Raw genomic sequence first — 23123 nt, 5'->3', positions numbered from 1 at the left:
GTTCACATGTTTCAGCACCACGGACAGAGACAGTTATGATGTTTCAGGATCTCTGCTAAAGGAGACGGGTGTCAGAATCATGTTAGTATGCACCCACTGTATTTTAAGCTCAATCGAGCACGTCGTGGAGTTGTCGGAATAAACAGAAATAGTCTCATTCTAATCCAACAAATCAGCTGTTACGCATGTATGTCGCATATTTGCGTTCTGATCTGCAGGGTGTAACCAGTGACGAGTTCAGATGCTCGTTCAGAAAGCTGTGGGGTATTGATTGAAGCTCTTTACCAGCACAGCGATACGCCACTAAACCACGTACAGCGGAGCTAATGATAAGAAGTACAGGAACTACAGAGGAAGAAATGTCCTTGAGTCGATGCAGGCAAATGAGCACTGTGAATGTAAAGTGCCATTGCTCTCCAACACAGGGCTCTCGTGGGTGTGTAGCCGCTCTCTGAATGTGTCTCCGGGTGCGCGGTGGTGTGTGTGTGTGTGTGTGTGTGTGTGTGTGTGTGTGTGTGTGTGTGTGCCCATCACTCGTGCTATCTGTTCACATACTGTACCTGCCGACCAATGCGCGGCGCCGTCCCTCCTCCCTGCTGTTTAATGAAGTGAGGTGTAGTCTAATTACTGGGCCAGCGCTATCAAATGAATATCATAAACAGTCCCATTAGGCCTAGCATCATTAGGGAAACAATTAGGCATCTGGGGGATTGTTAAGTGGATGTGAAGGGGTGGGGGGGGGGGTCAGGATTGCAGTTGCCATGGAAACTCTGTGGCTATCATGCTATTGGTCACAAAACAGAGAGACCCCGCCCAATTGCTTACGCTGGGAGTGCCGCGCTGTGAGGGTGGGTAGTTTGATGATGCTTCAATTTCACGGACAAACAAATTTTGGGCGATTCGAAAGTGTTTTAAAAATGACGTTACACAATTAAAATTGGTTCTGTGAAATAAGAATTCAGAGGCAGCTAACTGAAGCCATCGTCTTGTCATAGAGTTGTATTCGCTCTGCAGCTACATTGGATTGTCCGCAACGTAACGCGACACACAGTGGTTCATGCAAAGTTCAACGTCAGCGTGCTCACGTATCATCTCCACTCGTGATGCACACATTTCACACACACCAGGTAGACTTATGCACTCTGAGCTGCAGGCTGGCTGGGATTGGCTGAGGCGATGTGGATGAAGGGAAGGAGGGAGAATAGAGAGAAGCAGGGAGGGAGGGAGGGGGAGGGGGGGGGGCAGAAGAAGAGCTAGAGGGTTGTCGCTTTTATGGCAGGCAAAAACAGCTGCTGTGCTAAAATTACAATGTTTAGCTACCGTGCCGCAGGGCTGTGTGTTTGCGCTTGCATATATTTGTGTGTATAAGGAAGGGAGCAGGGATAGGGCGCGACACAGGGTGAGGATGGAGGAGGAGGAAAGGGGGGGGGGGCAGGGACACACAGGAGGACTTTTGCCTGGTGAGATGCTGACAGTTAGATGGATGAGGTGGCTCCGCAGCCTCCTCGGGTCCAGCTTTCTTCCGAAGCACATGTCTTTGACTTTCCCTTATTCGCTGCCTCCCTTCAGCGGAGTGCAGGAGGACCAGAGGTGTGATAAAGTTAGTTTTATAGCCCAGTCTGTATCAGATCTGGTTCAATTTATATTCTCAAATAAATCTGAGCGTTTCTTTTATCCAGCTATGAGGAGCTTGCCCCGTTGGGTCACTATAAAGCAAAGTGCGTTTTTTAAAATGCACTGGTTTACTGTCTGGCTGCATTATTTCACCTCGACTGACTCGAGTTGACCAGCGCTGCTCACTGCTTTCCCTTAGACACATTTAAAAATGACTTGTGGCTGTGAACGACACAGTCTGTGGCTTTTTATGTTCATGTTTACTGCCAAATAATTACATTTACACAGAGGTCACAGAGAAGGAGTCCTCCATCTCCATCTGAGCCGGGGAAGGGAAAGAATCCATGCTATGAATTAGTTTTTAAAACTGATCAGGGCTCCTCAGAAGTACTTCTGGATGAGAGATGAAATGTTTTGTGAATGCATGCAAGCACAGGTGTGTGAAGGGCATCACTGCACTGTCTCCTGGCATCTCCCCCCCCCCCCCCTGCTGGCCGGCTCCCCTGGCCACTATCTGTCTGTCACTCAGAATGACCCATTTTCCCAGAAGTGAAGCAGGGAGCCGCGCCAAGTGGCCTGCAGTGGCCTGCAGTGGCCCACAACCAGCTAATGATGTCACCTAGGCTGAAGGACTCTTCATTAAAGCCGGATCAATCTGCCGGCTAGCGCTGCTAAAACACGTGGCGCGATGCCAGGGCTGCAGCTGAGAACGGGGGGGACGGGGTGTACAGGAACGTACGGAGACGCACGCGTCCCACGGTGCGCGCTTTTAAAGTCTTCTCTTCCAGAGGAATCTATTATCACAAGTTTGGGACAGAAACACACTCTCAATAGAGATGAATGACGCGGTCACTGCGGTGTATACTCTGTGTCGACATGCAGACAGAGACACTCTTTACAGAGCTTATCTCCTTCAAACACCGGCCCAGAGAGACGGGAGAGGAAAAAGAGAGCTGCTGCTCTTTTTTTTTTTTTTTTTTAACAAGCACTCATTTCCAACCCTTCTTTGGTAACGTGGCTCCGCGAGTTCAGTTCAGCACAGCCAGGCAACAGAGACGGGAAGAAGAGGCTCCTCACACCAAAGGCTTTCCCGTTTTCCTTGGGCTGTATTTCGGCTACAAGCGAAAAGTGCTCAGTGATTCTTGCGGCTCAGCTATTCTCAAAGCGTGCATCAGAAATCTGGCTTTCTGGCTTTCTGCACCGCCGCCTCACGCGCCTCCGAGAGTCACCGCCGCACGCGCGTTGATCTACTTGTAGCGTGCCACCGAGGTGTTACATCAGCAGAGGTGTTGAGTCAAAATGAGGTTACAGGATGCGCTGACGGAGGGTGACGGTTGCTTATCTGGGAGTGGAGATGTTCATATATTACGGCAAAACTTTCCATCCATGACTTCATCAGCTTCAGCGTGCCGTCTTGTCTCTTCTCCCGTGTCCTTGCTGTAACCTGCTGGGATCAGTGTGTTAGTCAGAGATTACCGCTTCCCCCTGTGCGTCATTATTCAGCGCTCATCGGATCGCTCCGCTCTCTGTCTCAGAGCCGTGCTATTCATTTATTGCGAGGCAGTAATTCAGACTCCACTCTGTCACACGTCCTGCTCCGTGTCTGTCCTTCAGGGGCGTTTTTTTTTTTTCTTCTTTCATTGCACTCTATGCATAAAGACAGATGAACCCCCCCACCACCACCCACCGAACACCTCTGGGAGGATTTGGGACGGCCAAAATGCGAGCCAGGCCTCGTGAGCCAACATTAGTGTTGGGCCTCATTGATGCTCTTGTGGCTGAATGGGAGTGGGATCCCTGCAGACAGCGTCCAGCATCTTGTGGGAAGTAGACCGGAGGCTGTTGTGGCAGCAAATTAAGCCCCATGGTTTTGGTTTTCAGAAGAATGTCCCCGAGGTGGACTAGCGGAACTAGAAACCATATTAACGTGCCCACTAAACAGTCCCCCTGGCCCAGTGATCATGTACTTTTAGTCATGTAGTGTATTAGAACGTGGTGTTTTAAAGCCAGATTGTTTTGCATGATTCTGATTTTCGTTGAATATTCCCTCAGTTAGATCCCCGTGACGATCCGAGCCCGTTTCTGTGTTCTCTGGCTCCGTGCTGCAGCGGACAAAAAGAGAGGTAGAGGACAAGTCCAGCAAGGAGGTCAAGCGCTCCTCTCCCTCCCTCTGTTCTCGCTCTCCAGAAAGGAGGAAAAACGAGGCACAATGGCCGTCACGGGGCCTCTTCAAAAAAATAATGACAGCGTGATCCCGAGCGGCGGTGGGAGAGGGGCGTGCGAGCCGGGCGAATGGTACAGTTTCATTAGCCTCTGAACCAGTGGAGGAGCTCGTAAAAGGTTGGGACTGTCGCCTGGAACGGGAGGCTGTTAGCGCCTCGCGGGCGCCCGGCAGCGTCTGCATAATTACAGCTCTTAACGCTGGGAAAATTAGCACCCTGCTCGCTGCAGCCAGCACCCTGCCAGATCACTGTGGCACACCGCTGATGTATCTCATATACCGTTAATTGTGGGGTAATGGAGGTGTCCAAGTCCGACAGACATAACACTTAACATTTTACATTGTCGTGTTTGTTTTTCTTTTGATTTTTAACCAGCAGTCGAGTTATTTGTTAACCAGAAGGGAAGTGAGGTAACTTCTGTTTTATTAGATACTGCTAAAAGCAGAAACCAGAGGAAACAAAAGAGACCTCAAACAGACCAAATTATTGTTGATAATTTAGCATATTTAACTCTAAGGCAAATTAAATATCTATAAGGATATTGTTCCAACAAACTTCCTTTCAAACTTGACCATATCTGCTGAGCTCAAACTTGTGCGTGTGCGTCTGTTTGCACCCACCCCCCCCACCCCCCACCCCCCACCCCCCACCCCCCACCTGCTATCTCGTATCTGGGATCTGGTTGTCCTGCCCATGTCTGCATGATGTTGCGCGTCGGCGTGTGTGTCTGCACGCCTTTTTATTTTTTTTTGTCAGCCTGATCAAAGCAGACGCGGCGCAGAGCAGAGGTCTCGGAGGTGAAATTAAAGTCTTGCTGCCTCCGCGGCGCGGAGGGGGGAAAGTGATTACCGTTAAATTAAAAGGTACGACCATAAAAGCGCGCCGCGGCCGGAACCCTCGCAATTCATCAAAATGATCCCACGGCTCGTCTTTTGCTTATCAAATTGTAAAATATTGTCCATGACACCGGCGTAACAGGGGCGTAATTAATGCACTGAATCAATTCAGAATCACTCTGCGCAGAGTGGCCCTGCTGGGACGCCGTCATTATCACAAATTATGGTGGCAGATGCACGGGGCCGAGAGGAACGGATAAAGCGCTTGCGGTGTCTTTCTTTCCCTCCTCTACAAGCGATCCAGTTAGTTTCCAGCTCTGTGAGCGTAACACAGCCACACCAGTGTTACTGTTTCATCAGCTAATACCAGTTATTACCAGGTGCAAACAGTTTTATCAGTGAGAAAACGTCCTGAATTATCCCTTGGCTAATGCAAACGTGTGGGTTTAATGCCAACATCTTCATCTACAAAGAGGTAAATAATCAAAGACATCAATATATTTATACTTTTATTGCTCCGCTGACTACAGCTCTGGCTGAAGACAGCATGTTTTCCTACCGTCTGTCCTGATTGCGTGTTTCGACACAGTTTTCCAACAAAATTGAAACGTCCTCAATTCCGTAGAGTTCCATTGTTGATTTAAGTGGTGCGTTTGCGCACGAACTCCAAGTCGCACGTGATCTCCGATTATCCCTGAGGGGAGGATGGCGGCACAAAGAGAACACGAAAAAGCTGGAAGAAAATCACATTGTTTTCCTCTCTTATAGCAGACAAAAACAACAACATCATGTCATGTCGTAAGGCTCCGTCCTTTGAGTTCAATTTTGAGTTTCTTGTTCTTCTTAAGTGTTTCTATTGAATGCAAATTCTACTCTATGACATCATGCACTTTGACTCCACTACATTTAACTCAGAGCTCTGGTCTTATTTAATTTAATTTGTCTTTTGAATTAAGTGTCTGTTTTTCTTGGCGAAATGAAAGCAGTCTTTGGTATCATATCTTCTTTCTCATACATGTCTTAAAACACACATCACACATTATAAAACATGAAATCCTAAACCGATGTCCACGGCGTCCTCGCGCTCGTATAAACCAGCTCCTGCGAGCAGAACCGCCGACAGCTGGACCGCGGCGGACTTTGATGGATCGTGGAATACATTTGGCTCTAAATGCCACTCCTAAATGGCAGTTGGAGGAGTGAGCATCGAGTGTGGGTCATGTGTGCAGGGTGTTGGCATTTTTCACAAGTGGGACGCGTTTGCCTTTTTTCCGACCAGGTGGCGCTTGAACGCGCACCGAAGTGCTAAAGACCCCGAATGTGAGGGCCGGGACAAACCCAGCGTGTCATCGGCGGTAATATACCTTTAATACCGGGCTGCTGTTGTTGTCCTCTTGGCTCCTTTAGTGCTTCTTATTCAGCCTGGTGTTCGAGAGAGACTTGTGGGGTGCGTCACCGGTTGTGCCATTTCCAGCGCCCCGGCCTTCCCCCTCTTGGCACCCTTTCAAGTATATCATAAATGCATCTTAGCGGCGGATAAATTCATGGGTGCAGCTCCTGCTATAGTTCGCTGAGCGGAGGGAGCAGATTCCTCAACAACACTTACTCCGTGTGTGTGTGTGTGTGTGTGTGTGTGTGTGTGTGTGTGTGTGCGCGCGATACTCACGCATTACGCCACATGTGACGTCTTTGTGAGCCTGTCTCCGCGGGCTCCTTTTCAGCTTGTGTTAGTACGGGGTGATTGACCGACCCTTTGTTCAGGTTCGTGTAGAGAGCAGTGAACATTTTTCCACTTTTCCCAGATTGTATAAAAGGAAGGAGAGTCTATTTCTAAGGTCTGACCTGCAGCTGGAGCTCCTCCTCGGGCCGGGAGCAGAGCTTCACCTCGCTGCTCTGCTGGTTCCCGCCGATCCAGGTGGGAGAGGCCAAAAAACAAAGTGGCGCTCCGGAGGATCTTTCACGCGATCCGTGACGACCTGTACGTCGGATTTCAGAGGAAAGCTGGCAGACGGAGGGGATGCTACAGCTGGGCAGCCGGGTCCATCTGCGGCTGCGGGGCCTGGAGCTAACCACCAGGTCATAGCCGGGCCGGTCGGAGGGAAGGGAGGCACAGGAGAACCAGAACCAGGACTGAGCGGGGGGACAGATCTTTAGCACACGAGTCGGTGGAACTCATGGAGACACACACAGTCATTTTTGTGTATATGTATGCAGACAGAACACACTCACGTCAGGAGTTGGTTACGAAAACTTATCTCATGCTTCTACTCAGTAACCCGCTCGCGGCTGGAACCCACAGTGTGAAAAGCATGTCTCTTTGTTTCTCATCACAAAGTTTGAGAACATTAGTTTGCAGATAATATTACATTTTTAGTGCTGTTGTATTTGTTTTTTTTTGCCGGGCTGGCTTTTCGCTCTCTCTATGCTCCTGATCCAGCTGGGATTGCACCCAAAAGCCCGAGAGCTGAACAGAACAGAACACTGCAGACGTGCTGTTTATCACTCAGGTCTTCAATACGTTATTGAGAGAGAAGCCGAAACCAGCCTGAGCACGTAGAACTGCATATCTATAGTTAAAAAAGGGAACGATGAATGTTTATCAGAGCTCTCGCACAGAGAATCGAAGCATCAACCAATCACGTTCCAAATAGGGGCGGAGGGGGAGGGGCTCTGGACCTCGCTACGTGACGCAACCACAATGAGCGATCTTTGTGTTGTAACTGTCATTTTTCACGTGTGATTTCATTATGCAGTCAAATTGATTTATATTGCAAAACCCACCCGCGTGTGCGTGCACGGACGCGCCTGTAACGTACACATATCCACAAACCGACACACACACACACACACACACACACACACACACACACACACACACACACACACACCTCTTGCTGCCCCAAATCAGGACATCCATCTCTGATTAGGGGAATTTGATTTCAGGGTAATGAAGTAGTTTAGCGCCGAAAAAGTGGTGCGCTTCATAACCGCTGATGATGCCACTGCCATCATTTTCTACTGAGGCAAAATGGCTGACAGATACCCTCCCTAACCAATACACACACACACACACACACACACACACACACACACACACACACATGCCCAGGCTCTATAAAGAGACAAGACAGATCAAACCTGACATGATTGTAATCAGTCCCACAGCTGCCTGGTTACCTGGCCGACATATATTTGCAGTCTTCTACCGTTTGGTGTATGTGAGGAAGAAAAGCCGTGTATGAATATAATGGTCAGTACCATGAACATATGGTCGTGCATGTATAGGAGTATAGTAGCGTTTTGGAGAGATTATGGTGCCTCTTGTGAGAAAAAGTATGATTTATGACCCTTTTTTTTTTTAACACAATCATTACCTATCACTTCTGTTTTCCATACATCCACAATCTTCCACTCCGGGAATTCATATGTATTTGTCGTCTTTCCCATCGCCATAAATTGATTGTCCAAGCGAAGTCTCGCATTGTCTCCCGATGGCTGCTCCCCGGCTCCGCTCCGGGCCCGATCATCAATCACCTGGACGGGCCGCTAAGCACCTTTTCTTCCCCTGAGAAGTGAACTGACATTGGTCCTCGAAGGCCGCTCGGCTCGGCTCCCCCCTTCCTCCCGCTCTCCCTGGAGCCGTCGGTGGCCCCTCCTCCCCTCGGGGACCCTGCCAGCTCTCAAAATCTCTGTCCTAAACTGGGATGACCATGAATAATGAGGGTCTTAACTATGAGATACAGGAGCTAGGTGCTATAGGAGATAACATGCCGCTCACTTTTTTTTTTCTTTCCCACTATAGCTACTGTCAAGCGAGCTGAAGCCAGCCTGTGGCTGACGAGCACTAGCTTTGTCACATAACTGCATTATGTAGGGTCCCCAAAGGCTACAGCATAATGCGATACGCCACGCGACTGTTGCTGGGATGCTACAACAGCCCTGCCTCATGAGTTATGTATTAGTGTTTTCACTGCGACTTAAGGATCAGATACTGTACCACGCTGTCACTGTTGTAGTTTGCCCGGCTAATGTGCGGCAAACTTTCCCCTTTGGTAATTTTAATTTCAGAGTCAGGGTCTTTACTGTAAATGCGTCTTGACAACACGGACGCCTCACGGACGCCGCTCATGAAACGGACTCATATGAGATTGTCAGGCTGTCCAAGACAATGAATATCAGCGCCGAAAGCCAGTAGCACAGCAGCTGCTGGAAGCACACCCCTGGATGTCCACACACACACACACACACACACACACACACACACACACACCACTGTGTCATCCCAAAGTCATTGTCAACGCTAGCTGGCAGTATTGAAACTGAAACATGTCAGTGTTTGTATCTGACTCTGAAAACTTTCCTTTCAACATGTCCAGTAGCAACCTGGGTATTGTGATCCAACATAAGAAATATATATATATATATATATATATATATATATGTATATATATATATATATATACATATATATATATATATGTATATATATGTATGAATCAATGTAATTACTTAAGGAAATTGCACTTTGAAAGTTAATTTCCTTTCCACCGTCAAATTTGGTTTCCTCTCTCTTTACTTAACATCTAAATTAAGAAAATGAAGAATAGAAATACTTGACGATGAGTAAGCTCCAGACTTTAATAAATAATACAAATCACTAAAGGTAACCTTCTTCCAGCTTAAACGAAAAACTAGCATTTTTTTCACAATCCCGGCGTAACAGTGAGAGTCGATGCTCGTCCAACTGAAGCCTTTTGATTGAGCCGAGCAAGAAATTACCTTTTCCCCGTTTCCCCTAATGTGCTGGTGGAGAAGCTGAGATACCTTAAAGGGAGTGGATTTCAAACCACCGACATGAAAAGTGGTGCGTGGGTTCAAAAACGCTCGCTCGTTCCCATTTGATGTGGTTTCTGTTTTGATGTGAGCGAAAAAATCTCCCAAGCTCCGCGCAAATACCTGTGCTGAACGACAGTGACATTTCATGCAGCTGGATTGTCATTTATTTCAAAGTCAATGGCCCTTCTCTCAAAGGCCTTGATTTAAAAAAACAAAAACAAAAAAAAAAGATTTTTTAAACAGGATTTCTCAAAATCTTGAATGTCATACCCGAGTGCTCTCGGCATACTTAGCAGCCGAACAGTCGCACGAGGTGAAGGAGTGCACGGCGCTCTCACAGAGCCCATTGAAGCGGATTGGTAAACAGGTCCCTGCCCGCCCATTAACTTTGCTGCCGTGTGGAGGAGTCAGATTGCGCCGGCGCGCCGGTCGGATCAAACTGTTGAGAGGCGCCGGTGTTGCCGCTGACATGCGCCGCTGACATGCGCCGCTGCACTCTCCTTGACTCACTGGCAGAGTGCTCTATATGTATGGAAATGAGCCATAATCACCATAATATGTGTCCCATCTCTTGTATTTTATAATAGTGTCATTATACTTTTTACCTTGCATTATGCCTTCTTTCTTCCTTCCTCCTCTCCTTTCCTCTCTGTGCTGTGCCCTCCCCTCTCTCCTTCTCTTCCCTCCTTCCTTCTCCTCTTGCTCCTTCTCATGCCATCCACCTCATTTAGTCTCTCACTCATCCAGATGACAGGAACAGGTGCACTATTAATTATGCTTTGAAATGTGCTCCACTTCTCTTCCCCTTATCTTTGTGCACTTCCTGCAAAATGCGCCCACTACACTGCACCTCCTAACCCTAAACTCCTCTCCTTGTTCTGCATCCTTTTACTTTCCAAATGTCCTTTTTTTTTTACTCTCGCTGTCTAGTATTTACCTCCTACAAATTTTTTCGACTGTGCTATGTTGAGATTGCGAGTTATCTGTGTCGTTATCTGGAGATATCAAACTGCTTCCACGTGGTCACGTCCTAACTATCTCATTATCTCAACACAGCAACTTAGCCGTTCGTAGCGCTTGTGTTTGCTATCCCGAGATAACAATTGAATTACGTCGTTATCTCGAGGTATCAAACGTTGTTTTCTCATGAGCGTGACTTAAATACCTCATTATTTTGAGATAACAAAGGGGTGTGGGGGTTTTTCTTATGTTTTTTTAGATCGAGCGGCTTCACCCCACTGAAGTTGTTTAAGAGTCTATCCAAATCGGCTTAGCCTGATGAAAGCGAACTGTCAGAGAGAGACCAGAGTAGATTAAATTTGAGGAAATAAATAAGAGAGAATTAACTCCGCGGCGGATGTAAACCCACTTGGATAGAGCCGGAGTAGCATCATGTCGGATCACAGCGAAGTACAAATCTAGACATAATGATTTATTTAGGTCGTGACAGTGAGACGTACAGATGGGTGCCAAATTTAATCAATATAAGGGTTTGTTTGAGCTCCAGCGCTTCCTGTCATAGATTCTGTCCAATTCAGTCTGTTTTTTACCTTTAATTCTTTTTACCCATCTGTACGTTTTACAGCTCGACAGAGAGCCAACATCCCAGCTGGTTTCATCGCAATAACCGATGAGGAAAATGAATATTCCACAAAAGAAAGCGGACTATAAATGTGTGTTTTGTGTCTCTTTGGAGGAGGTCCAGACCGCTGGATTGTGAACCGCTGGATGTGCAACCGTTGCATTATGCACCACATCTTTTTTATCTTGTAGTAAATAAGTCAGGTTTCAGGTTTCGTGGCCTCAAAAGATGACTTTTTCTCTTCCTCACCGTCTTATTCATCTTGCATTCACTTTGAATGTCTTCACCTTGATCCTCTTGGATGTTGACCGATGGGCCAAAAACAGATCAAATTAGGTTTTTCCAGTTGGTGAAATAAAAGGTGATTCATAATACAGGTAATATTCATTCATCTCTCTTAATTCTTCCACTTAAACTCTCTAATGCAGCGTTTTTTCCTTCTGAATCTGGGATGAAGCCCAAAGGCGGATCTTGGGAAAATTACAAAAATTTGTATGCAAATCTATCGGCTGCGTTGGCAAGGTTTCCTGAGTATCTGCAGAGTAAGTTGAATGAAAAAAATGATGGTAGACACACAGGCTATTAGCCTAAAAACATCACACAGTTTGGTGAATTAGCTTACATAAGTGTCTGTTGAGGCGTGTTTGAGTTCTAATTGGAGGATCCTGAATGCTGGCGAGCCACTCGTCACTTTGTTTTCATCATCTTTAATCCGGCTTCAGTATTCACCTCTTACGCTTCTACTCTCACCACCTGCTGCTGAATTAGATCTCGATTCTTAACTCTTTACTTAGCGAGATAATTCATGGTTCATTTCAATACAAATATTCCTCCTTCGTAAGTCAGAATTACCGATGCGAGTGTGTCTCCGTACTGCGAGACTCTGAACACATTTCCACATATCTGGAAGGGTTACAGGTGCCGGAGCGCAGCGCCTCGCAGCTTCCTTTTTGTTTCCAAGACAGCACAGCCGCCTTCTGTCTTGATTATGTTGTGCGGAGTAGATAAAGCACTTTTGGCTCCCCAGCCTTGGCCTCGATGCGATGTATCCCGGAGATGCAAAGAGCAATTTCCTAACATGTGAAACTCACGCATCCCCCTGAGGTGAAGCGTAACAAGAAAAGGAAACAAGCCTGTCGGGGGGGGGGGGGGGGGCATTCTGCTTGACTGAGTGCTCCACGCTCGGCCGCTAATTGCCTGCGATTGATGGAGAAAAGCGCGAGAGGAAACGTTAAACTTGCAATGCATCACGGGTAGTTGACCTATGTCGACCGACTCTCGTCTGTGCCTCGTGGCGGTGTTCTCTTCTCTGCGTAGGTGGGGGTTATCGGAATATCTGAGGCTTGCGTGTGTGTGTGTGTGTGTGTGTGTGTGGAGATTGTGTAAAATGTGTGAGTGAGTGAATTTCTGCACAAACCCTTTTTGTGGTTCTCACAACAGCGAAAACACTCGAGCTGCAATCAAAAGATGCAGTCAAAATGGTGTCTGAAATAATAACCTGTGCTTGTGCCAGACTGTGGAAAGATGTCGATGCTTTTTCTTTTTTTTGCTTTTGGACTTTAATGTCACAGGCTAGGAGTCATTTTAGAGGAGGATGATGGGAATGAGGTGTGTGTTTGACCGATCGATGGTTCCCCGCACCTTGTTGGTTCAAATTAGTCCTCACAATCACCTGGTTAGGAGTGTATTTTTGGAGTAAATTCAAGGTTATCTCCCCCCCCCCTTTGTTACGTCCGAGCACAACACCCACAAGTCAGCGGTGGGCAGCTTCTCCGAGCGGCATTCCTTCAGCTTCTGTATTTGTGATTCTGAAACGGAGCGCGGTTGGTGCGGAAGGGGGAAATGCAGGTGTTTGTGTGCACTTCCCTCCGGACCTCCCTCCCTCCCTTCTTGTCTCCCTGCTTCCTCCCTCCTCCTCCTCCTCCTCCAGTAGAGAGAGGAATGCACATAAATATTGATTTAGAGAGCCTTCAGAAAAAAAACAACCAATTTATGGCAACGGAGGGAAATTGAATCGTGTAAAAGCGAAAGAAAATGACTGAGAAAGGGCAGAGTAATCCTTTAATTTAATTAGGTAAATTACAACAAAGACTTTCTAAGACTTGTTTCTTTTTTCTTTCTTCTGCCTGCTCTCTCCCTCTTTGCTCTCCCTTGCTCCCGCTGGAAGGCTTTCCTTCGGTTGCTAAGCAACAAGGAAACAGTTTTTCTTTGGTTTTGCCAGCGGGTCCCGGAGGTTGGCAGGGAGAAGGGGGCACAGTGGAAGCACTGTGGAGTCTGCCAGCAGCCGAGTGCATGCCTACAGCTGGGTCGGGCTCCTCCCCCCCCCCCCATTCCCAGTCATAGCGCCCCTGGCAGGCTTCCTGGGGTTATGGCGGAGCTAATGATATATCGAGGCGCCCCCGGCCCCCGAGCGGAAAACACGGGGGTCATGGCGGGGTCCGAGTGATGAAACGGCACGACTCTCCAACCGCGGGGGCCAGATCAACAACGTCCCCGGAGGAGGAGAAGGCCCGTTCTGTGCACTTTATTTTTAGAGGCTGAGTCACGAGTTGCGCGGAGTTGCATGAAGTTGCACAACCTGCTGGCTCTCAAACAAACGTGAACACAAAAACCCATCACAAAACATATGACAGAGAGTGATTTCACAGAGGGGGCTTTGACAGGCGGTGGAGTTCCTCACAATAGAATCCCTTTTTGCAATAAGTATGCTAATCAAAGCGTCGGCTGAAATGAATCCTTCTCCTCTTTTATTATGTTGTTCTTTCACTCCACAGGTGATTGACACATTGTAATCTTGCTAATAAGCACCTCCAGTGTCTCTTTCCTTCCTATTGTGTTAGCGCTACTATACACCGACTCAGCAGGTGCGCGCGTATCCCGAGCGCTCGATATAGAAGCAAATCTCAGTTACCTGCTATTATCCTGAAACGCAGGCCCTCCACTCGCGGCGGCCCGACTGTCAGTCTCCACTAGCGTCCCCTGGGGGTCAGCAGCCAATCCAACCCCACACCGCTCATCCCCGCCCTCCCTCCCAACCAATCATCTGGCCTGTCTCTGGTCATTAGGACGTCTCTGTAGCCGCTCCATAAGCCTTTCCATTTATTCCCTGGACTTTAAAAATGTGAGTGTTTGAAGGCATGACCGTGTTTCTGCTTTATGCAACAATTTGCGTTCCTTTGTGGGAAGCAACATCCTCGTTGCTGCACTAATGACTCCTACCGGTTGGTCTGTCCCCGTCTCAAGCAATTCGAAAACAAGAAAAGGAAAAGCGAACTGCTTCGAACCAAGCCTACCATTGTACAAGCCAGTGTTGAACCATGTAATCATATTTGTCCCCCCCCCCCACACACACACACACACATACACACACACACACACACACACACTTTTAACTGTAGAGTTGTAATTAGGCCTGTCAGTGGTGGTCGGTAAAGTGTGTGACATTTAACAAATGCTGTGTGTGTGTTTGTGAGTTTCTGTGTGTAATAAGCTCAGGCTGCTGTTTGAGGGACTCCGATGAATATTGCATGGCCACAGAGAAGGTGTTGTTGCAACAGGGGAATAAGTTACGTTTTAGAAGACACACACACACACACACACACACACACACACACACACATGCACATACACACATCAAACTATGTGGATGCTGTATGCGACGACTGCCATAATGATGGATGTGGCTGTCGGCTAAAAGAGCTTCTTTCTCAGCTTCCTTCTGTTGGGCTGTAATCTGTCGCCGTAACGACGCGCCGCTGTGTGTCGTTGAGCTTTAACCCGCACAGGTTTTTATTCCCTTTATTTCTGAAGCCATCGCTGCGACTTGAGGACCAATACTTTTTCTTGAGAATTCTGACAAAAGATGTTCAAATATGCTCTCCTTGGCCCCGTCCTTCAGCCCGACTTTGCGGTTCAATTAATTCACCTCATCATGTGAATAACACTGAGGTAATCAGCCCGATTTTTTTTTTTTTTGCTTTTGAGAAGGTCAATTGATGCACGATGAGGCAGATAGTTGAGGTCTGCCATGTTCTTCAGCAAGGCACTCGGCACACTCGAGCTCTCTATTTCTGTGTTTTATGTGTGTGTGTGTGTGTGTGTGTGTGTGTGTGTGAGAGTCAGGCATTCAGCCAAGCCCTTTAAGCTTGAACCGCCGCCAAATTATCTTTCTTCTCTTAGTTTTAGATCTCTTGAGGAATTCATTCACACCTGACTGAGAGTTCCCAAGAATCTGTGCCTTTTAACACCTACAGCACATGAATTCAAAACACAAATGTGCTTCATTTGTGTTTTGAAAATATTGTTCTGAAAGGTGGGATTGCTTATTGCCTCTACAAATGTCACATTTGCTCGTACCGCGCACCTCTCCAGCCTTAAAGAACAGCTGAGAGAACGTAATCAGAGGAGTGCAATCAGTGTGCGATTGAGCTGACATTTGAACCACTTTGGGCTCCATGTCCAAATCTTTCATGAGCTTGACATTTCAAAAATGCAAATAACATGTTCCGTGCACAGACGCTGAGAGGGATGAATTACGGGTTTGGAGAGGTGGTGGTGGATTGAGTATTCAAACCCAAGAACTATTTAGATCACAGACTGAAGTCATGTCACCATTTACTACAAAGAGTTTGGGGTTTGTGTTTCTTTTTCTATCACGCTACATATTCAATATATTCTTCTGTTGTTGTCTTTTTGTCACGCAGTCCATCAGAGAAGTGACCGGCTACGTGTTGGTGGCTCTCAACCAGTTCGACTACCTGCCGCTGGAGAACCTGCGGATCGTCCGCGGCACCAAGCTCTACGAGGGTCGCTACTCTCTGGCCATCTTCCTCAACTACAGGCGGGACGGCTACTACGGCCTGAGGCAGCTGGGCCTGCGCAACCTCACAGGTTAGAGTGATTTCACCAGTGTCGCCATATCTCATTTTTTTCCAGCACCCTGCAAATAAGACATTTCCATTTCCTTCCCTAAATATGCTTGTGTTTGACTTGTTTTCACACCCACATGTACCGCTTTAATGGAGCCTTTTTAATTAAGTCACAAAATTGAAACTGAACTTTTGAAGCCACGTATCCGACACCCTGGCAAATTAATCTTCTCTGTTGCTATATAGAGAGATCAAATGTCTGCGTAAAATGCCTGTTTTTCCCATTAATTACATTTTTGTTTACACACTCACAAATAAGCTTTTTTCATGCAGTAAGATTTTGAAAGTGGTTGTGCTATGTTTTATGTAACAGCTTATCTTTTGTTGTTGTTGTTGTCATGGGACAGAGACTACGCTGAAGTGGATTACATTCGTAGCTTTTGTCTGCGGTAACGCTTATCTTGGTATCAGACCTTTTGAGTCACGGCCTCTGCATCGGTTGAACTTTGCCATTTCGCCGTTACCCAGTGGTGGAGTGACCTTCCAGCTCATGTCAGAATAACAGCAGCAAACACTATCATCTGTTGCGGGCTTTGAAATCTTCTTTTAGAGTGCCTGCTTCACCGTCTTCCCGCTGAATCCTATCTCGTCTCGCTGCTATCTGGAAGATAACTGTATAAATGTATGTAATTCTCACAGATTGAGCTGCTTTAAAGGCTCACTCCTCCCGCCCGTCAGGAGTCAGGTGCTGCCTTTTTTCGGTCCCCGTCTGTTGCGGCGGCATTACCGTCGCTCCAGGGAGAGAAACACAAGCCCGTCGTAGGAGGAGCTCTGGCTGAGGGACGACTGTCAAACACACAATCCTGAAGAGAAGCAGTGGAGCTCGGTCAGGGTCACTCCGTCTCTCATACAGCGTCTTCTGCTTTATTCGATGCCGTACTGTCTGGAGTGGCAGGGAAGACGGTAAACAGAGAGAAGCTGTGATATGAAATAGAGGTCCAAGAAAAGTTGACGTGTCCAAGGCTGTATGAGACGGTGTCAGCACTTGAGGGGATGTACTGAATGTTTGAACATCGCTGAGAGAGAGAGAGAGAGAGAGAGAGAGAGAGAGAGAGAGAGTCAAGGAAGAGCGTCTGAATCACTTCGTTTTCATGCCATATCCCTCCACTCCTCTCATTACTTACCACATTGGACATGTTTGTTAATTACTTGTCGACAAGACGATGAAGCAGAGAGTGGGATGCCTTTTTTTTTTCCGTTGTCTTTGTCGGGTTTTGGAGGGAAATTCGCCGGATTTATTCGTGGCAGGAAAAAACAGGGAAAGAGCTCTGTTCTTCCAGCACGGATGGAGCTTAATCTTTTAGAGCATCTCACAAAATGGCCAATGGGAGAAAAAAAAAAAAAATCATGTCCAACGCGTATGTCCTCTAAAGCACAGCCAAAGAACAAAGACGAACACTCGAGAAGCTGCCAATCCTCCTGACAATCCGCTCATACCAAGGTGTCGGAAGTAATTTGTCCGCCTGTGATTGTTTAATAAGGTGGAAACTGCTACATGTAGCACCTTTTGTGATTCGTAGGAGAGTCTCACTGGATGAGACAAGGAAAGGGGTAACAAACCGGGCTCAATCCCGCCGTGGGCCGACCGCGTGGGACTGCATGGCACCAGAACGCCTCGGCTGCGTCCCCCTTTGTTGTATTTCTGCCCGAGGCTTCGTCTCTGGCATCGATCCGCCCGCTTCACACCGCTCTCCTGTGGGCATTGCGATCCGTCCCACATCCGTCCTGCCTGCCCTCCTCCTGTGGCCAATTCTGTGTCAAATGTTTCACAGAGGAACCAAATGGATTTCACTGTAAAACAGAAGTCACGCATCTTGCGGTCCTTGACCGCCCTTTGTAACTTTTTGGGGGACGAGAATCAGGTGCCTGTAAAATCTCGGGGCGCGAGTAAAAAACCATCAGTGTTGAGAAAGTTGGACGGCAGAGATTCATCCCGGGCTCTGATGCCATTGACTTTGCCGTAGTGTTTTTCTGATTGATGGCGGGGGATCAAACCGTGATCCACACTAAAGCACATGACAGATTTAGTGTAATAAGCAGCGTTTTATGGAGTCTGAACACGGCGATAAAGGACTCCTGGGAGTTTTAAGGGCATGCTGACACCCTAAGCTGGTAAAGCAGGATGGCGCCTTCCACTTGGTCTACTCCGACAAAGTAGGGGAGGCCCAAGAGGATCTTTATTCCTGACTCATGATAGGTAACTTTATTTTAATTTTTCCCTTCTTCCATGGATGTCTTATGAGGTCGTTCTCTGTCATTCCTCAAACTGCACTAATAAATGTGTTTTTTTCCTTCCCGGTGATGCTACGGAAGCTACCGTGCACATTTGCGCGGCTTCATTGTATGAAGAAGCGCACGCGTAATTCATTCTGCAGGGGATGTACTCGCCCGCGTGAGAATATGTTCAGCATTCCTCGCCGCACGCAATACATTAAACAACAGCTTCACCGCTGCCTCATCCCCTCTGTGGATTCAGTCCACAGTGGGAGTCCACACAATGCATGGAATTCAATTTGGCGGTGGAGTCAGAATGCACACCACTAGTATGTGTGTATAGTATAGTATGGGATATATAGTAATCTGTGTTAAAGAAACTCCCCTGATATCAACTTGTTTCGGCCTCCCCCCTCTGATGCCCCTGCAGCTTCTTGTAAGCCTTAATAACCTAACACACACACACACACACACACACACACACACACACACACACACACACACACACACACACACAACACATGGGCTCTGCAGTGCTAATTATCCCATGCTGCGCCGCAGTGGCGATAACACCAACCACAAGCCTCTCAGAGCTGATGAGGTGGCGTGTATGAAATGGTGTTCACATCCAGCTTCACCCTCTTTCTTAGCTTAACTTTTGCTTTGTTTGTGAGCTTTTTTTTGTTTGTTTTTTTTCTACCCGGTGAAATTGCCCATTTGGATGGGGGCCAAATGGCTCAGCGGGCCCCAAAGACTCTGACTCCAACTTCCCATCTGGCAGCAGTGCAACCCTCAACCCCCCCCCCCCCCCCCCGCCCGCATGCTCGTGCGCAGAAAGCAAAGCGCCGGCTCCGCCGTCACCCATTTCTTCTCCGATCACCCCCCCCGGCCTCTCTCTCACCTGTTTTGCTTTCCTTAATGCTTGCTGGGACTGTAGCGACACTGCCATGGTTTCACAACCTGGCGGCGACCCAAACATCCCCCAATTTAAAGCTAATCATTAGCCGCGGCTGTCGCGCTAATTGCTGCATTTCTGCAAAGTATTTGAATGCATTTAGGCCAAATTACCAACAGCAGTTGCTGCCGAGATGAATTGATTAATGGACTTCATTATAATTAACCCCATGTGCATTTTCATTTTCGGAGCATGCCTATTGATTTACCGGCTCACAGCGAAACAAATGGAGAGTTGACTTCATGTTTAAGGAGTAGATCACACTGATATCTAGGCATGAAGGTAAGAAGGACAAACATACATCATGGTTTTATATATCCCCACCAATTGTCTAACATAAATGTTTCATTTTAAAATGTAAAAACAAAGAAAACATACTTTTTCGGCCTCTTTTTTAAAGCGTCATAGAGGCTGAGTTTGATCCGTACAGTAAATCCCCTCAGTATAAAGATCCAGCACATCAAAGATATCATACCCTCTGCTTATTTGGGAAAAAAAAGGAGACGCACCTAAAAGGAGTATCCCACAGCGCTGCAGCTCACATGAAGGCAGCTGACTGATGCTGCCTTTATATGCGTCCATGCTCGCTTTCTCCACCTCACATGCTTCTTAAAGCAACACTTGAGGGGCATCTGGCCATATTCATACATCTCATACAGTCAGAAGAATTCCAGTTACCAGTTAATACCAGACAGGGCTAAAAAGTAACCATAGTAATTGTGTGTGGAATTTGTATAGAAGGAAAAAAAAACACTTCCGGGGCCTCTTTATTTAACATAAAGCTTGTGGTCTGATCTCCAAAAAGTGGTGTAATTACAGAAAGATCAAATAGAGCAAAAGCGGCTAATGCTAATACCCACTCTGACTCTGGACTGTTATGTGGAAGAGGGAGAGGAGAGGGATGGGGCCCATTAATAATGAATTCAGTGTCATCATTAAGGCGCCAAATGATTAAAACATATCTCCCAGCTTCAAACGCTGCTCTTCTACTCCAGAAAGTGCTGCAGTCGTGGATGTGCGAGGCGAGCCCCTCAGTCTGCTTGTGAAATAAAGTTTAGCTTTTTTTTTTTGTTGTATTTCTTTCATCTTTACCCCCTTTTTTTTTCTGTAGTGCGCGAACACCAAAGCACCAGCATTCCCTTTTTGAAAACATAAAATAACTAAAAAAAGAAATGTAATGCAACACGATGAACTTCCACGCTAAGCCGCGTCTTTGCTGCACATTTGTAGGTAACACAACCGGCTACCTGTTGTTGCTCGGGACAACACGGCTAGGCCCGTCCCGTTGAAGAAAGGTGACATTCATTGACATGCAGACGCACGATGGGATGCAATGTCTTGACTCCACGCTTTATTTCCTCATCTCTTCCACCCAGAAGTCATTGTCATGCCATCGCCGTGCTAAGTTACATCAGTGTGTCGCTGTCAGCTGCCGTTGGTGCTTTTTGTTTTAACTCCTTTGAGGAGAGGACCCCGGGGGCTTCGGGTTTGTCTCCATTAGTGGCTAAGGCGGGTCTGGAAGGACCTCTAATGGGATGGTAATAGCCCCCCCCCCCCCCCCCCTGGGGGCGGTGTGTCTGCTGCCCCGCGCACCGTTCTTTGATGCTAGGGTTCACATGTACTGGCTGACACAAGCTGACCCCTGCACACACCTCAGTCAGTATCACTGTGTCAGGTAGCGGGTGGAAAGCCTCCCCCTGTCGCCCAACTTCCCAATCCTCGTCTTTAGGGGCTCAGCATGGGGGGTAGCTAGGAAGTCACTAATCACTTCTATTAATGTCAGCGACTTACAGCGATGCGCCGAGATAAGTTCAGTCAGCCGATACGGAGTGAGTCGCCGCCGCTCCCCAGCAGGCAAAGCTCAGCAGCAGAGAGTGGCGTTAATAAGGATATCTGTTGCAGCAAAGTGGGGCAGTGATTCTTCCCTCACATCCTGCTCCGACCCAAATGTAAGGTTTGTGACGGAGGACAGGAGGTCAGGATGTGGAAGATGGAGCAGAGGAAGCAGAAGTTCTGCCTGAAAGGCACATTTCGGGATAAAAAGTCTCAGCCTAAAAGGCTTAAAAGGGGGCAAATGCAACAAATTATCAAATATATAATTAGTATTAATATATAAGTAAATAAACTGAATATACCATAGATGTATGATGGCGTATTAGGGCCATTGTAGGTAAAAAGAAAAAGAAGATTCTGAAAAATGAATTCTGAGAGAGTAAAAAACTTGCTGTTAAGAGTATTTCTTTTATTTCCTTTATTATAATTTGATTAGGTCATCCACTGCAAATGTGGATATAAAAAAGTGAGATATGAAGCAAAAATGCCAAGAAATAAAAAAGAAAATATCAAAAATTGCCAGTAACTGACTAAATGTAATTATTGCACTGTGAAAAGTAAAGGTCAGACTCCCTTTAACATCGTGCCCAACAATATAGGTTGTATAGGAGACAACTTTCCTACTAATCTGGCTCAAGCTGCTCGGAGTGAAGGTGGAGGGGATGAGTCTGAGTCTGCGTCCCCCCCCCCCCTGCAGCCCTGATGTGTTAGGGGACGTCACTCTCGTCTTGATTGAACGGTGATACGTTCGTCTGTAGATTGGGGCCTCGTGGGGTTATGGAACCCTTCTTAAAAATCCCAAAACTGCAGCGTCATCAAGCTAAAAAAAGAACTGCTGTTAGCGGTTGACGTTCTGATGATGTGAGTTTTTTTTTTTTTTTTCCCCCCCGCTTCACAATAATTATATTCAAAGCGCCTGCTTGTTTGTCTCGCCATGCTCCCTCCTGACACTGCAACATATTTGTATGCTTTAAGGCCTCTGGAGAAACGAGTGGTGCACTCTTTGCCCCGTGTGTGTGTGTGTGTGTGTGTGTGTGTGTGTGTGTGTGTGTGTGTGTGTGAGTGTGTTCATTTTGAGTCCTCATTCTCTCGCAGGCGCCTGCAAGCTGCTTGACTTTGGCGGGTTTTTAATGGCATTTCTGGGGTTCATTATTTTTTTTTAAGTGCCCCTCTTGAGATCTGCTGCGTAACACCCCCCCTCCCCACAACCCCCCCCCCCCCCCCCCCCCCCCCAAAAAAAAAAAAAAAACCCAACAACCTGCAAATCCATTAGAGTGTCAAGCATTGGCACTCACTGCCACTGATTCGTACGTCTGTCCCCTGCATCTGTGGAGGAAGCCACGAAAGCCCAACGAGTCGGGGAACGGGGAGGAGTGGAGCTGGACTGGCTCACCAGACCGCACGCTAAATACACTGTAGACCCAGATGGAGGCAATTTACCGGTCATAGTTGATTTGCTGGTGTGTGTGTGTGTGTGTGTCCGTGTCGGTGTGTCCCAAATTACCCAAGTGGAGGGATGAGTGCTGCAGCTCTGTGCCAGAAAGTGACAAATTGCCCATTTAGCCCATTGTAGGTGTCAATTTTAATATAGAGGGCCAGCTCTGTTTTCAACACTTCTTAAGCATTTTGCTCCGTGAAAATATGCAACGAGTCAAATTTGAATTGCAAAATGCACGCCGTGTTTGTGCGCGTACGCTCGTGCACTGCAACCGCACACACACACACACACATCAAGGCTGTGAAGTAACCTTTTCCTGGACGTTTAATCACAGCCCACATTTCAAGTTCCGCGCTCTGCTCCTCAGCAGTGTTACTGTCCTGATGGCTCCCCTATGAACCATTCATAGCGCTCTCTAAATTTTGAGTTTGACGTTCTTCGCTTGGTGCATTTTGTACCAAAACACTATTTCCAGCGCAATAACGGAGCAGACGGTCGGGGTAGCTCCACTGTAAAACGACCGATCGCCGCCGCTGTAGCGAAAAACAACACGGGACAGCAATTCTGCAGTTTGTTTGTGCTTTGAGACTGTACCTGGCAATTTATTTGACGAGTGAGTTGCTTGACCTCTGGCTCGCTGAGACCCATTAAAAGCTCAGCATGAA

At 47.3% G+C, this 23123-nt stretch overlaps 1 protein-coding gene across 4 annotated transcripts in view; it reads left to right on the top strand.

Annotated features, from left to right (window-relative positions):
- The window catches only part of LOC137879205 (receptor tyrosine-protein kinase erbB-4-like), a 194179-nt gene that overhangs the window by 94547 nt on the left and 76509 nt on the right, over positions 1 to 23123 (top strand). For all 4 annotated transcript variants that reach the window (XR_011103711.1, XM_068719870.1, XM_068719871.1 and 1 more), the window contains exon 3: positions 15794 to 15980. Coding sequence is in view for 3 of the 4 variants with exons in the window: in XM_068719870.1 (XP_068575971.1) it covers positions 15794 to 15980 (187 nt within the window). In the remaining variant the exon portion in view is untranslated. The remainder of the gene's footprint in view (positions 1 to 15793; positions 15981 to 23123) is intronic.

The sequence above is a fragment of the Cebidichthys violaceus genome, unplaced genomic scaffold (genome assembly GCF_023349555.1).
Source record: "Cebidichthys violaceus isolate CVI_PGR_0920_01 unplaced genomic scaffold, fCebVio1.0.p SCAF_24, whole genome shotgun sequence".
Classification (NCBI taxonomy): Eukaryota; Metazoa; Chordata; class Actinopteri; order Perciformes; family Stichaeidae; genus Cebidichthys; species Cebidichthys violaceus.
This window is presented reverse-complemented; position numbering and strand designations above follow the sequence as displayed.